The sequence below is a fragment of the Oryx dammah genome, unplaced genomic scaffold (genome assembly GCF_014754425.2).
Source record: "Oryx dammah isolate SB20612 unplaced genomic scaffold, SCBI_Odam_1.1 HiC_scaffold_27, whole genome shotgun sequence".
In the NCBI taxonomy this organism is placed as follows: domain Eukaryota; kingdom Metazoa; phylum Chordata; class Mammalia; order Artiodactyla; family Bovidae; genus Oryx; species Oryx dammah.
Window position 1 is genome coordinate 16,294,692 of NW_024070211.1, and position 15,002 is coordinate 16,309,693.

General features: G+C 40.6%; 1 protein-coding gene across 1 annotated transcript in view; it reads left to right on the forward strand.

Moving 5' to 3' along the window:
* The first annotated feature begins 148 nt into the window (after nt 1-148).
* Nucleotides 149-15,002, forward strand: part of PDE6D (phosphodiesterase 6D) — a 54,898-nt gene continuing 40,044 nt past the window's right edge. Inside the window, exon 1 of the mRNA XM_040228118.1 lies at nt 149-421. Within this exon, the coding sequence (XP_040084052.1) occupies nt 372-421 (50 nt within the window). The 5' untranslated portion in view covers nt 149-371. The remainder of the gene's footprint in view (nt 422-15,002) is intronic.

Consider the following 15,002-nt stretch of genomic DNA (forward strand, 5'->3'; position numbering starts at 1 on the left):
CTCTGGGACAAACTCTAGGCAACCACGCCGAATGAAAATTTTGTCCTACGGGACTTCCCCGTGAGGGCCCTTCCCATTGACGCTCTCCGTCCCCCTGTGAAGCCGCTGAGTATTTCTATTGGCCGATCAAGATGCCAATCGCCGAGGCAGGCTTCCTATTGGCTTCAGGGCGGGCGCTCAGAGGCTAGAGGGAAGGAGAAGGGATAAGGAGCGGGAGCTGAGGGGAGGGAGAGGCCGGTTTGGGTCTGGCCGCTGCCGCTGTTCGCCCGAGGTCTTCAGGCCGGGCTGCGGCTCCGTCCTCAGTTCCTGGGCACCGTCTGCGAGGCTCGCCAGGCCAGCGTGAGAGAGCCGCAGGCGGCGGCCGCCGCATCATGTCAGCCAAGGACGACCGTGCCAGGGAGATCCTGAGGGGCTTCAAACTGTATCCGCCCGGGAGCGGGGCGGGGCCGGGAGGAATCGGGAGGCGGCCGCTCGCTGAGGAGACGGGCCGGGGGCGGGGGCCGCGCCAGGTGGGCACCCGAGGAGAGGGTGGCGGGAAAGGGGAACATGAACGGCGTCCGGGGGCCCCCGGCGGGACCCGGCGCGGGAGGCGGGGAAAGGGGCGTCTGGAGGAAAGGGGGGACGTTGATGGGAGCCCCGTGGGTAGAGGCAGAGGAGCCGCCGAAAGGGGCTGGGAGAGGCTCCGGGCGTCGGAAACCGGAGTCGGGGAGGCGCGCTTGGGTCCGAGAAGGGAGGCCGGGAAGGGGCTGCGGCCCGTAGGGGAAGGCCGAGGGGGCGCGGTGGGCTGACCTCGAAGCCCAGCAGCCTCTGGCGGGAAGCCCACCGGGCAGCAGGGGGAAAGTGATTTGGAGCGAGTGACCTTGTGTGGGACAAATACAGATGCTGGTGTTGAACTCTCTCAATGCGAGTGGGGTTCTCGCATCCCACTCCGCACCCCCCAACCCCACCCCACACGCCACTCCCCTTCTTGTTTCCACAACTTCTCTTCCTCACCTGTGGCTCCTTCCAGGGCTGGAGCGGAGGAAGGTTGGGACTGAGGAGTCCGAGATGGACCTCACCTTAACTCTGTCTTGGCCCTTGGAGGCGTTGGACGGTCGCTGCTTCTCCCTCAGCTCCTCAGTTGTCTTTCTAGCGAAATGAGAACCCTAGATGTGTGCGTGAGATGCCTTGAGGCGTTTTGGTTTTGCACTGGGACTCCTGGCGAAGGTGTGTCTGCTCGCACAAGTTTGTGTGGTTAAGGCGTAGACAGGCTGGAACTGTCCAGCAATTATTTGATTACGTTGGGGACACGGTAGGGTTTAGTAGGGTGTAGATATCATTGCCTCGGGCCTGTTGCGGTGCTGCGGGTACTACCTTCTTACCCTAGTGAAACTGTGTTTGAATGGAGTGTTTATCTGTGACCATTTGATGCAGATGGAAAAAGTGCAATCTTCTCCGTTCCAATCTCACATTTTCCTGCTGACCTTAATCTCTTCTTACATCCTATGTTTACAATATGGAACATTCTTCAGTTCGTCTCTTAATGAACATGTAGTCATCCCTGTAGGGCTCCTCCCCTGGAGATTTAGTCAAGCACTGTTCTCTGAGCTGACTGTGTTTCCACAGTGTCCATTTCACCCCTGGAGATTTTCATTGCCTTGTCATAAGCAGAAACCAAGTTGGTAGTAAGTTTTAGAACCCAACAGCAAAAAAGTTTAACAGAAAGTTTTGGAGGTACAAATTAAGTTTTTCAAAGGGGAACTGACCTGCTATGCTCTTTTTTTTAAGGGAAGGCAATATTACCTAAGCTTACTGCCATTCATGATAAACTTTCAGTACTTTCACGCAGTGAAGTTTCCTAACAGCCTCTTTTACATATTAATAGCTTCATGTACCTTCCCGTTTCTCTTCCTAATAGTGCCTATAGATAGGAATGGCTGAAGTGTTACAAAAGCTATGACATGGATTTTATTTTTCCCTTAAGTAATTTATATTGTTACTTTACATTTATGCTGTAAACGGTAAACTGAAGACTGAAGAATTGAGAGATTTCAGAAGCCATGTTTTTATCTGATTGGAGTTAACATGTTGCTGAAAATAAGAACGGGTCTTTCAAACCAAAAAGGGAAAGTTTGAGGTACTCACCTTCAGTCTTGGTTCTTGGATGTTGTTCAAGAGAAACTTTGGCTCTTGAGAAAGAGGCAAAGGACAAATATGGAAAAGAATAGAAAGTAGAACCTGTGTTGTTTAGTGCATCACGAAACAGGCTTTCAGGGAAAATTTGACTGGGGCTGATTAAATCACATGGGGAGCAGCCACCAAGAAAATTTAGCATGGAGACAACAGAATATCCTCCTCTGGTAGCTTTTATTCAATCCGAGAATTAAGAGAGAAAAGGAAAGAGTTCTAGGATTTGTTACTACCTTCAGGGAAAAATAAAATTAATGTTTCAATAAGAAAATACCTGTTATCCACCTTTTATTGGATAAATTGTTCCGAGTATCTTTTTCTGTAAGGAGTCATTTCTACAAAAAGAAATCACCATTTTATTCTCCTGCCAACAATGTTGATAGTACTTATTTTCCACATTGACTGTGTTGGTCTTTTTCTTTTTGTCAGTTTGAACAGTAGATGACATCTTGTGTTAACTTGTGTTTCCCTGATACTGCTGTCTCTGGAGAGGTTAACAGCATAGTGGTTAAGAGATACACTGGCTTGAGAGCTTTACTCTCTGCAGTGGAATTCCAGCTCAGGTTGTGTGTCCCTGAGGAGCTTCTTTTAACTGCTGCTACAATTTCCTCAGCAGTTAAAAAAGGATAAAAATAGTATGTTATCTCCTAGAGTTATTGTGAGCATTAAATGAGTTGATATCTAAAGCCTTTAGCCGAGCACTTGATGCCTGTAAGCACATTGTATTAGCTGTTATCGTTGTCATTGTTATTATTAGAAGTCACAAAATCTGTGTGGCCATTTCTTTTTCTTCTGTGAATTGTTTGTTGATTTTGTTTTTGCCCATTTTACTATTGAATTGTGTATTTTTCTTATTGCTTTGTAGGTGTTCTTTATTGTAATGTCAATCCTTTGTGTATATTACATATTGCCAATGTTTTCTCTCGACAGTTTACCTTTTTTTTGTTGAACAGAAGTTTAATACTATAAATTCATCAATATTTTTCATGTGACTTTTGAATTTTGTGTCTTAAGAAGACCTTCCTTATCTTACTGTTAATAAATATCCTCCTATGTTTTTTCTCTTTTCAATGTTTAGCTCTTTAATCCACCTGAAATGTATTTATACATATGGTATTTGGTAGAAATCTAACTTCCTCTGCTATTTCGATAGACCGCTGTCCACTACCATTTACTAAGTAGTTAGGCCATCCTTTCCCCACTGTTTTGAAAGCTATCTTTGTCATGTACATGTACTAAGTCTCCATAAGACCTGGGTATATTTTTGGAATATTTCTGTTTCACTGATCCATTTAGCTCTTCCCATTCCTTTCCTGTATGCATTGGTTCAATATAGCATGATTTAGTATAGTTTACAATAGGATTGATATGTCACAGAGTTATGTGTTTTAAGTCATATAAGTTCCTTATAAATATTCATGTACTGTTTATACAAACAACTTTGCCCATGTGCTTATAATAGGTATTCAATAAATATGAATAACAATACTTCATAAATCAGGGATAGTCTTTGTGTCTAAGAGAATCCAACATGAACTTTATATTTGTCATAAGTTTTTTCAAAAATGAAATATTAAAAACAAATTTTTGGCTGCTCAGGCTTGCAGAATCTCAGTTCCCAAGCCAGGGATCGAACCCATATACCCTGTAGTAGAAGCTCAGAGCCCTTAACCAGTGGACCACCAGGGAATTCCCAAGATTTCTTTTTCACATCACTTCTACACCACCTGCTTTTAGCTCATACACTTTAGGAACTAAAGTTGTGAATGAAATATGACTTGGGGAGCAAATGTGATTCTCCTGCAAGGTTTTGAATTTGAGTATTTAAGTAGCTAATATGGAGATTTTGTTTGTAAATTCTGCATTCCGTATTTTATTCATTCGATAAATGTCTGTTGGGCAATTTCTGAACAGGACACTGTGCACTTAAAGGACATAAAAATGAATGAGTCACAGACCCTTCAGAAGTCTAACTATTTTTGTGTCTGTTTAGAAGGGGTATCTTATGAAGCAATGCATTTTTTAAAATAGTATTTAATTTTTCTTTTACAGACTCCAGCTACCTAGATATGACCTTTGTTAATATTTTAATATAGTCTTCTAATGTAGCTAATATTTATTGTATTTCCTTTTATTAAATGGAATCATAAGTATTATTTTGAAACTTTTTAAACTGAACAAATTTATCATGTTCATAATTTTTGAAGATAGGTATTAATACTTTGAGTTGCAGTCAGTGACACAGATTTGTCACGGAAAGCCTTATACTGGTTTTGTAGTGTAGGCTGTAATGCATGGTTCTGCCTATCAGATTATTTTTTCCTCAACATAAATCTATAATTTTATTAAGTTAATATCAAGAAACTGACACACTGCCAGAAGAAAGAATTATGCTTTTATGATCTCATTATTTTTAATCTATCTGGAATTTGCTTTGGTGTGGCTCAGATGATAAAGCATCTGTCTACAATGTGGGAGACCCGGGTTTGATCCCTGGGTCGGGAAGATCCCCTGGAGAAGGAAATGGCAATCCACTCCAGTACTATTGCCTGGAAAATCCCATGGACAGAGAAGCCTGGTAGGCTATAGTCCATGGGGTTGCAAAGAGTTGGACACGACTGAGTGACTTCACTTCACTTCAAGGTATGAAGCGGTGATTTAATTTTTTAATAAAGATTGCTAATTATCTTTATTTCTTCATTTCCTTATACTCCAAATATTAATATAATATCCAGAATATAAGTGACTGCCTACAAATCTTCAAAATAGGCAAAGGATATGAAAAACAGTTCACAGAAGAAAAATGCAAATGACCAATGAATAAATTCAGAGATGTACAACCTTCTTAAAACAACAAGGGACTTACTTCCCTGGTGTTCCAGTGGCTGAGACTTCTGCTTCCAGTGTAGGGAGTGTTCCTCGATCTCTGGTTGAGGAACTAAGATCCCACATGCCTTATGGTGTGACCAAAAAAAAAAATTTTTTCCCAATTAGTTGACAAAAACTTAAAAGATTGATAATAGTCAGTGTTGGCAACTATTGGGGAAAAGGGGTGCTTTGTTTGTTCTGTGTGTGTGTGTGTGTGTGTCTGTGTGTGTCTGTGTAAGACCTTATAGAAAGTGATTGGTATCTATCAAAAGTGTATATGTAGCTACAGCAAAGCACAGAGCAGTCTTTGTAGCATGGACGATAGATTCAGATTTTATTGCCTCTACCACTGTGACCCTAGGCAGAGCCCTCAACTCTGAACCTCAGGATCCATTTCATTTCTTTAGAGGGTTGTTAAGAGGATTAGATGAGACTGCATATAAAATGATTGGTACAGTGCCTGGCTCATAGTAAGTAATACATGTTAAGTGCTATATTATTTGCTTTATTAATACTTATTATTATTAATAGTAATAGTAATGTTAATATTACTGTAAGTGAAAAAAGTGAAAGTGTTAGTTGCTCAATCATATTCAACTCTTTGTGACCCCAGGGACTGTAGCCTGCCAGGCTCCTCTGTCCATGGAATTCTCCAGGCAAGAATACTGGAGTGGATAGACTTTCCCTTCTCCAGGGCATCTTTCCAACCCAGGAATCAAACCCAGGTCTCCTGCATTGCAGGCGGATTCTTTGCCCTCTGAGCCGCCAGGGAAAGCCACTTATTTTTCTGAGGTATAACCAATGACTTCATTCTTTCTCACTGAACAGCTATAATATCTGTTTTGCTTCTTTGAAGAAATGGTTCAGTTAAGTAGCATCGATGTATACCTAGTATTTATTTTGTTTTCTAGCAACTAGTCACATTTCAATTTATGGCAGTAAGCAAAAAAAAGAACTAGTTTGACTCAGAGGTTTCTGAAAGCAATTTTCACTTATGTTCTTGCATTTCCTCTCTAAAGTTTGCTCCTGGATCTCCCCACCTTCTCTTTCTCAGAGCACCTTGATCTTTGACTTTACTTCCAGTCAAAAATAATTGGTTTTGCATCATCTAGTCACTTAGATTTCCTTGTTAAGAGTAGTAGACTGTTGAACTTTCTTGAATGTTAGTATTGCCTAAGAGATACCTTGACCAAGTGTTAAAAGTGAGTCCGGAGTTTATAATTCCTAAAATATAGTTTTAATCTTATCAACCCCAAATTTGGGAAAAGTAAAACACGCCACCCATACAGCCTGTGAACACACAGACTTTTTAAAAATATTGATTGATTTTATGTATCTAGCTGCCCAAAGTCTCAGTTGCAGCTTGCAAAATCTTTTTTATTTGGCATGTGGAATCTAGTTCCCTAACCAAGGATCATACCTGGGCCCTGTCTTGGGAGCGCAGAGGCTTAGCCACTGGACCACCAGGGAAGTCCCCAAACAGGTTGTTTTGATCATAGATCATAGACTTCATGGAGACTGTGATTGGTAGTTTGTTCTCCAGAACTTTCCTGCGTGGGCTTGGAGAAGTTATTGTTATCCTGAATTGATTAAATCACGATAACATCCTATTGTTTTTGTTATTTAGGATTTTTAAACAGGAATTGCTGCTTTTGCATTTGGGGGAGGAATTTAGAACTTAAATTCTTCTTCAGACCTTCTAAATTTCTTTCCAGGATTATATTTATAGTGAAATATAGTATTGACTTCTGGAAAAATGGAACAGAATATGGTAAAACTGTCATGGAAAATTCCAGTTGTATCATCATTGTATTTGATAGAAGACTAGCAGTGGTGCTGAGGTTTGCCAGCTCTAGGTTGTTATTAGGCTTGACCTCACTTTTGCCTCACAGGCATCACTTGTCAGGACTCTGCGTCCACAAATCACCATGTTAGAGGAGGACTGCACTTCTAAAAGTATGGGCCTGTCCCTATTCCTGAGCTTTGGCATCAGAGGTAGATACTATAACGGCAAGGCCATCTTGTCTAATAAAATCTGTTCCAACCATCGCTTGAATGCATAAAACTCAAATCAAGATTTTAGGAACAACATTCTTCTTTTGCTTTTCACCTGCTGATAATTTTGAAGTTGAGAGGAAAAGCAAATATGTTTTCTTAAGTCCAATATCCATAAAGATCTCAGTGGATTGGACTAAAGAAGCACACTGTTTATAGAGGAATTTGCTTAGACTGCAGTGAGGATGGGGGGACACAGCGAAGTGGAGCTGGTCCAGAGGAGAGACACTTGAAAAATGTCAGCACAATAATTGGAGAACTGAGGAGGATTAACCCGAAAATGAATTGGGCAAAGGATATGAGTGTTGTAAAGTTTTAGAAAACTGTTCTAAAGAGTTAAAATTGAATGTATTCTTTGTGGCTCTCAGAGAACACAAGGTTAGCAGTTACAAGGGACAGCGTTTAGCCCAGTTGTTTTTTGTCTTGGAGGATTTTGCGGGGTGGGCCTCTGTGCAGCAGGCAGTATCTTAGTTCCCTGACCAGGGATCAAACCTGTACCCTCTGCAGTAGAAGCAGAGTCTTAACCACAGGACCACCAGGGAAGTCCCAGCCCACTTTTAATAATTAGAGTTACCTGAAGAGAAACATTTTTTCCAGAAAATATTTTAAGCAGCAGATGGATGCCTATCCATCAAGAGTATTGCAGAAGGGAATTATATATGCATCAAACAAGATATTAGAGTAGATGGTTTCCAAAAGGACTCAAATCCTTTCAACACTGCAGTTCTTTGATTTGGTGACAAACTTTCTTGGTTAACAAGGACTCTTCAGCAGCTTATTTCTATTGAGATATGTACTACGCCTAAAATAGGCAAAACACTTTTTGTGATTTGATATAATGAAAGCATGATATCATTTCCTTTTTGTTTTTCAGACAACTCTTTAGGAACTCAGTGTTGTTAATGTGTTTTGTTTAGTGTATCGTGGATCCACTGATTCAAAGTTATAGAGAGCAATTTTTGCCTCTGAATTTGAATACAGTCTAGAGAACTAAACATAAGTAGCTCTAATATAAAAACACTTTATATATAGCCACAAGAAGAAAGGGGATAATCTAATAATACCTCACATTCTTATAGTCTTTTTCAGTTTTTCAAAGCCCTTTGATGTATTATTACATTATTATTATATACAACTCTACACAATATTAACCTTACTTTATTGACAAGAAAAGTAAGGATTGACAAGGTTGTCACTAAGATAAAGGCAGAATCTTAATTTAAACCTTGGCTTGTCTTTTTACAAACTTACTATTTTCTATAGCATATCATGATGCCTCTCTGGAGAATTTATTTTTGTTGCTATATTATTGGTTTTGAGTTTGAGATTTTTCCTCAAAAAAAAATTTTTTTTCCTCAGTGGTCAAGTCACAGATTTATTTTTCAGTTGGAAATTATTCTCTTCTGTTGTTATCCTACCCCCTATATTCTTTGTTTTTCCTCAATTCTCAGATACAGAGGGCAGGATTTAGCTTGGGGTAAGGGAGAATTTCCTAACAATTAGAGTTAGCTGGAGAGAAGGCAATGGCACCCCACTCCAGTACTCTTGCCTGGAAAATCCCATGGATGGAGGAGCCTGGTAGGCTGCAGTCCATGGGGTCGCTAAGAGTGGGACACGACTGAGCGACTTCACTTTCACTTTTCACTTTCATGCATTGGAGAAGGAAATGGCAACCCACTCCAGTGTTCTTGCCTGGAGAATCCCGGGGACGGGGGAGCCTGGTGGGCTGCCATCTGTGGGGTCTCACAGAGTCAGACACGACTGAAGCGACTTAGCAGCAGCAGCAGCAGAATTAGCTGGGGGGAATAAAAGACGTTTTCCAGAAAAAGACATTTCCCCCACAGACTGGGGGCCTTCTCACAGTTCTAGAGGCTCAGAAGTCCAAAATCAAGATACTGACTGATTTGGTCCCTGGCTTCCAGCTGGCCACCTTCTCCCTGAGTCCTCACGTGGTGGAGAGAGAGTAGATGGGCAAATTGTAGGAGAGTCATAACTACCACGTGTGGCACCGCTGCCTGGCCGACAGTTCTACTTGGAAAGGGTGATTCCTAGGCAGGTCACTGCCAAATAAACGTTTTTAAGGGACTGAATCTGAGAATCTAGCCTGATCACTTACCTTCATGGAATAGAAATTGAGAGATTTAAAATTAAACGTCTTTTGCTTTTGAGCCACTTTCTGTGAGAAGGATAAAGGCAGAGGAACTCTGGCCTTAGGGCTGCTGCTTACTGGTGGTTCATTCAGACATTTGTTAGCAGGATCTGTAAGTGCCAGGTTAATTTACTAAACCCAAGAGATGCAGAATAATAAGCCAGTTTCTCTATCCAAAGAGCTTTTATGAGGGAGGGAGAGACCGAGACAGAGATGATAACAAGCAGAATACAATGCAATAAGTGCCTAGTAGTATGAAGTACTGAGGAACCTCAGAATATTGTGGAACCTGCGGTTGGAGGCGTTCTAGAAGACTTCAGAATTGGCATTTGAATCAGGTCTTGGATGATGAGTAGGTGTTGAGCAGTTTAATTTCAAAGATACAAAACAGTAACATAGAGGAAGGAAAGTGATGGCATGGAAAATGAGGAAAGAGAGGATTTCAGAGGGGAATTGGGGTCAAAAATGAGAAAGAGGGCTTCCCTGCTGGCGCAATGATCCCCAGTCTGAGAAGATTCCACATGCCGCGGACCAAATGAACCAGTGCAGCACAACTACCAAGTCCATGCTCTGGAGCCCATGAGCCGCAAGTCCTGAAGCCCGTGAGCTCTAGAGCCCACATGCTGCAACTCCTGAGCCCTCATGCCTAGCGCCCAGTGCTCCACAGCAAGAGAAACGCCCACAGTGCCCTGAACAGGCTAAACAGGGTGGCATAACTACTTCTTTAAACCTCAATCTCTTGTGAAACCTGCAAAATTTGCAAGCTGCAGTAAAATCCTTTATTAAAATGCTGAATTAAAAAAGAAAGAGCAGCCACCACAATAAGCTTACACACTGCTATGAAAAGTAGCTCCTGCTCGCTGCAGCTACAGAAAGCCCACTCACAACAACAAAGACCCTGCACAGCCATAAATAAACAAATATAAAAAAAAAAAAAGAATGAGAAAGGATGAGGATCAAAAACAAGTCCTTGAGATTGCTGGAAATTTCATTCACTCATTGACTATTTGAGACTCTACTGAAAGTTCCATGATCCTTTCTTGGTGATCTTTTTGAGAATAGTAGCTATCTAGGGAAACAAATTAACTACCAAGATTTAAAAAGTGGATAATAGATGAGGAAATAAATTCAGAAAGAATAGATTACTTTTCCAAGAAATCTGGTGAACTGAGAAAGCAGAGATTAGGGAAGTAGCTTGAGTAGGCAGAGAGATTTTATTAAAGAGTGGAAGTCACTTTTTAAAGCTTATCCAACTTTATGCAAGTTGCTTAACACTTATAAGACAAGGATAATGCTTGTTCCATCTGCCTCATAGAGACATTATGAAATTTGAGTGGAATAATATTTGTCACCTCACTTTAAAAACGGTAGCCTGTTAAATTATTTATCTTTGCTTTAAATTGCAGGATTGCTTTCTATTTTTCAAATTTTAGGTTCCATGTTTCAGGGTGTTGATAAAACCAGAGCCTTAGTGATCCTTTTTTTTAACTCCAGATTAGACATCTGAAGCCTTTTTCACAATTCTGGAGGATAATTATGGCTGCTGGAATGATGAAATAAGCCCCCTCCAAGGCACATATGCTCCATTTGAAAGCCAAAATCATCTTTGGTTTTCCTTTTTTTTTTTTTTTTTTTTAAGGGTTATAACTTGAGGACGTTGATTTTTCAATACTGTAGCATTTTTAAAGCTAGGTAAAATTTGGGATCTCTAAATGTGGATTTCAATAGAATTTAAGGTAATATTCCTGTTCCTCTGAATAATGTATAAGAAACAGCTGCTGATCCTTTTGGGAAAGTACCCTATGTTGTCTCTTCCTCCATCAGGAGGTTTTGGGAAGTGAGTAAAAATGCAAAGGGAGTCTCTATGAATCTCTTTGGTTATGTCTCTTCTAGCTTGTTTCTGAGCAGTTTCAGGCACATAACCACACATATATCAGTAGAAGAATACACCTACTAGAAAAAGAGAGGTTTGTTTCATTGTTTGTCTTTGCTAGTGAGAGGGCTGTGTTATGTTTCAAATACTGATCTTTTTCTCGTTATGAATTACTTGCCTCCACTCTTCCCAGGCCAGTTTGCATTTTGATTACGCATTTTCCAAGCATAGAACCTCTGCCAGGCCAGAGTATTATTTCACTGGGATATCACCACTGATCACGGTGTGCATATTATGTTTCAAGGATACTGATACCAAGTTTCTCAGGGATCCATTTATATTTTCTCACCTGTCCCCATGCATATGAGAAATACCACATGGAAAAACCACTGGGAACTTATCGGGCAAAGAAAAATGTTGTTGTTCAGTCGCCACGTCATGTCCAACTCTTTGCAATTCCCTGTCCCTCACCATCTCTTGGAGTTTAAATGCCCATCAATTAGAACTGGTTTTTTAAACATACTAAAAAATAGGATGCTCTCTATAACCAGTGCTAGGGCAGAAGGAGCCTAGAAGGAGGGTTTTGGTATTTAAGAATTAATGAAAGGCAGGGGGAGTTATCTGGTGGTTCAGTGGCTAAAACTCTGTGCTCCCAAAGCAGGGGGCCCGGTTTCCATTCCTGGTCAGGGAATTAGATCCCATATGCCACAACTGAAAGAGCCCACATGCCACAACTAAGACCCAGTGCAGTCAAATAAATAATCTTTTAAAGGATTGCTGAATGAATACCTTATTTAAAAAAAAAAAAGAATGATAATGGGAATAAGAGAAGGAAGTGAATTCAGAAAGTGAGCAAGGAAGAGAGGGTTCTAGAGGGGAGAGATCATAAAGGCAGAGTGTTAAGTACAGAGAACAAGAACAGAAAGAAAAAGCTACAACCAAAAATGAGGAAAGCAGAGCAAAGAAAGGCACTCCTATGATGAAAATGCTCAGAATACCACTAAATAGAAACTCCCTTTGTTTACTGCTGGTCATTGCAGCTGCTTCCACCCCAGAGGAATGAGAAGGAGGAGGTTTTTCCTCATGCCTGTGACCTTGGTGTTGACGCTTTGCCTCCTATTGCTCAGGTCAGCCATAGTAGACGTTAGCATATGTCATTTGTGCTTAGTCAGCCATTTTGCCTGACAATTCTACTTACCTTGAAATTCCTCCAGACTATAGGTAATGAGCCGCATTCCCATGTATAATTTACTCTGCCAAGTGATGAATTCAACTTAATACAGAATGGGCTTTTCATTCTAATGTGTTTTCAAGTACAGTTTGGCTTAGTGATGAAACTGTTCTCCCTAAGGAGAATGGGGTTTTGGGGTCTGTTTGTTGCCTTTTGTTTTTTGCCGAACTCCATTGCTAAGCTGGCCTTTCCATAGCCTTTTGAACCCTGAATGAGCAGCTCTACTTGTTTGGCTTCTAGGCACTTTTCAGTGAGCCTTGCTTTCTGGTTGCTTAGCCTGAACAAGAATCTAATCAACCCCTCTGACTTACTCTCTGATGCTCAGTGTGGTTCAACACGTATGTGAAAGGCAATTATGTGCTGAGCACTGAGAAGAGAAGGGTAAATAATACAGTGCCAATGGAATTTGACTCGGAGACTTATATTCATGGTACATTCTGATAAGTAATGTGATGCTAGTTTAAACAAGTGTAGAAGTGCACTGAAGAGGGATAAGAGCTTTGCCTCAGGGTGTGTCAGGGACCATGGTCAGAGAGGTTGACAGCAACACTTGAGTCCTTAAGGAGAGTACTGGATGGGGGGATACACATTCTAGATGGAGTGGAACAGTAGTCTGTTAACACTCAAACAAAAAAAAATAATGTCTTTGGGAAGTATAGCAATTAGGGGTAGCTGGAGGCTAGGCTGTGCCTAGGAACTAAGGTAGGAGGTGACTGGAGAATGGAAAGGATGGCTGAGACTAGACTCAGTGTCTTCCTCCCTCCAGTAAGCCTTGACTGACCCTCTTAACTTCACTCCAGGCTTTCAGCAGTTCATCATACCTACTACCCTCCTGGCTGCCTGTTGGTTTCCTGTTCTTTATTAAATTGTCTTTTCTACTTGACCTACCTTCTTATCTCACCCTTCTCCATTGTTCTTTTAACCTATTTATTAACTTATAACCTTTAAAAGAAAGGGTCAGTATTCCCCAAACCTATTTACAAAGCTTGAACGTTATATAAAGTTCCTTAGAAATGTGTGTATCTGAGGATGGAAAGATTTTTTTTTAATGCTCACATGGGATTAATTGTGCCCATGTCAAGCAAGAGCCAAGGTCTTATCTTTCTATCCTCTCGAATAGGGGTCCCCAACCTCTAGATCTAACACCTGATGATCTGGGGTGGAGATGATATAATAATAATAGAAATCAAGTGCACAGTAATTGTAATGCACTTTAATCATCCTGAAATCATCCCTTACCCCAATCCAGGGAAAAATTATCTTCCACAAATCCAGTCCCTGGTGTCAGAAAGGTTGGGGACTGCAAGCCAGATTTTCACTTCTAATCCTTTATAGACTGATGTTTTCATAAAATAAATAAAAATGAGTTATTAGAAAGATGACATACAAAATGTCAAAAATTTTATTATTAGAATCAACATTCAAATTACTCTGCTAAATTCCTGTTAAACTTTTTAGACCCTTGTCATAGACAGGTAACCAGTGCATTCACAAACCAGCACCAGTCTGTGGACCACGTTTTGAGTAACATGGCTGTAGAATCCCCAGGACAATTTGTGCCTGATACACAGTCGAACTTCAATGCATTTTTAAAGAGTAAGTATGCATGTTTAAAGAGTAAGTATGTGAATGAGATGGTTAGCATGATTATAGTAGTAGAAAAGGGAAAATGAACAATGGCAGCTCTCTTTGGAGAGTTGAAGGGAAATAATTTAGTGAGAAAGTAAAGAGTACCATAGCAGTGTTACCTTCCATGTAAAACAAGCATTCTGTCATCACTTTCTGAACATTGTTCCTTTGGCTCTCTAGGCAAATGCTAGTAAATCACCTATGTGAATTCATGAGAAATACTAGTTTTGATCTTGACAAAAATATTAAAGTTACTGTGACTGTCTGTAGAAAACTGTCAACCTGCTTTCTGAACTAGTTTTCAGGAGCAAAGCTACAGTTGGCAAGGATTGATTCAGATAGTAACCCTGCTCTTTCAGTCAAAGTATCCTCCATGTCATAATATGGATCATACTGCCAAGTTCTTTCCCTACCTAAGATTTTCTCATTTCCTTTTGCATTTTTTCAAAGATTAGCTGAATAAGGTAAGACGTCTTTATATCAAAAACTTTATAATAAACAACAAGTTTTCTGTGTCAGGTAAGATAACTTCAGATTGCTTATTACACTACAAATTTTCAGTTCCTTAAAGCAAGTTGTAAGGTCTTGAATTCCTTTCAAATAAGAAATCCATGCTATTGTTCAGAGGATAGAAAAGCAAGAGGTGTACTCTGATATTTGAACGCACGGCTGCATTTCAAGGAGATCATTAATCTAAAATACTTAATTAACTGAATGCATCTTACAACAGGGGACTTCTGCTATCATAAGTAGAATCTTGTTTCCATTGTGGATCAGTAAAACCAGCCTTCCATATTGATGGGTTCCACATCCAGGGATTCAACCAACTACATTATCAGAAATATATAGGGGACTTCCCTGGTGGCGCAGTGGTTAGGACTCCACCCTTCCAATGAGGGGGCATGGGTATGATCCCTGATTGGGGAACTAGAATCCCACATGCCTAGTGGTGCAGCTAAATTTAAAATATATATATATTCAAGAAAAAAAATTCCAGAAAGTTTCCAAAAAGCAAAACTTGAGTGCCA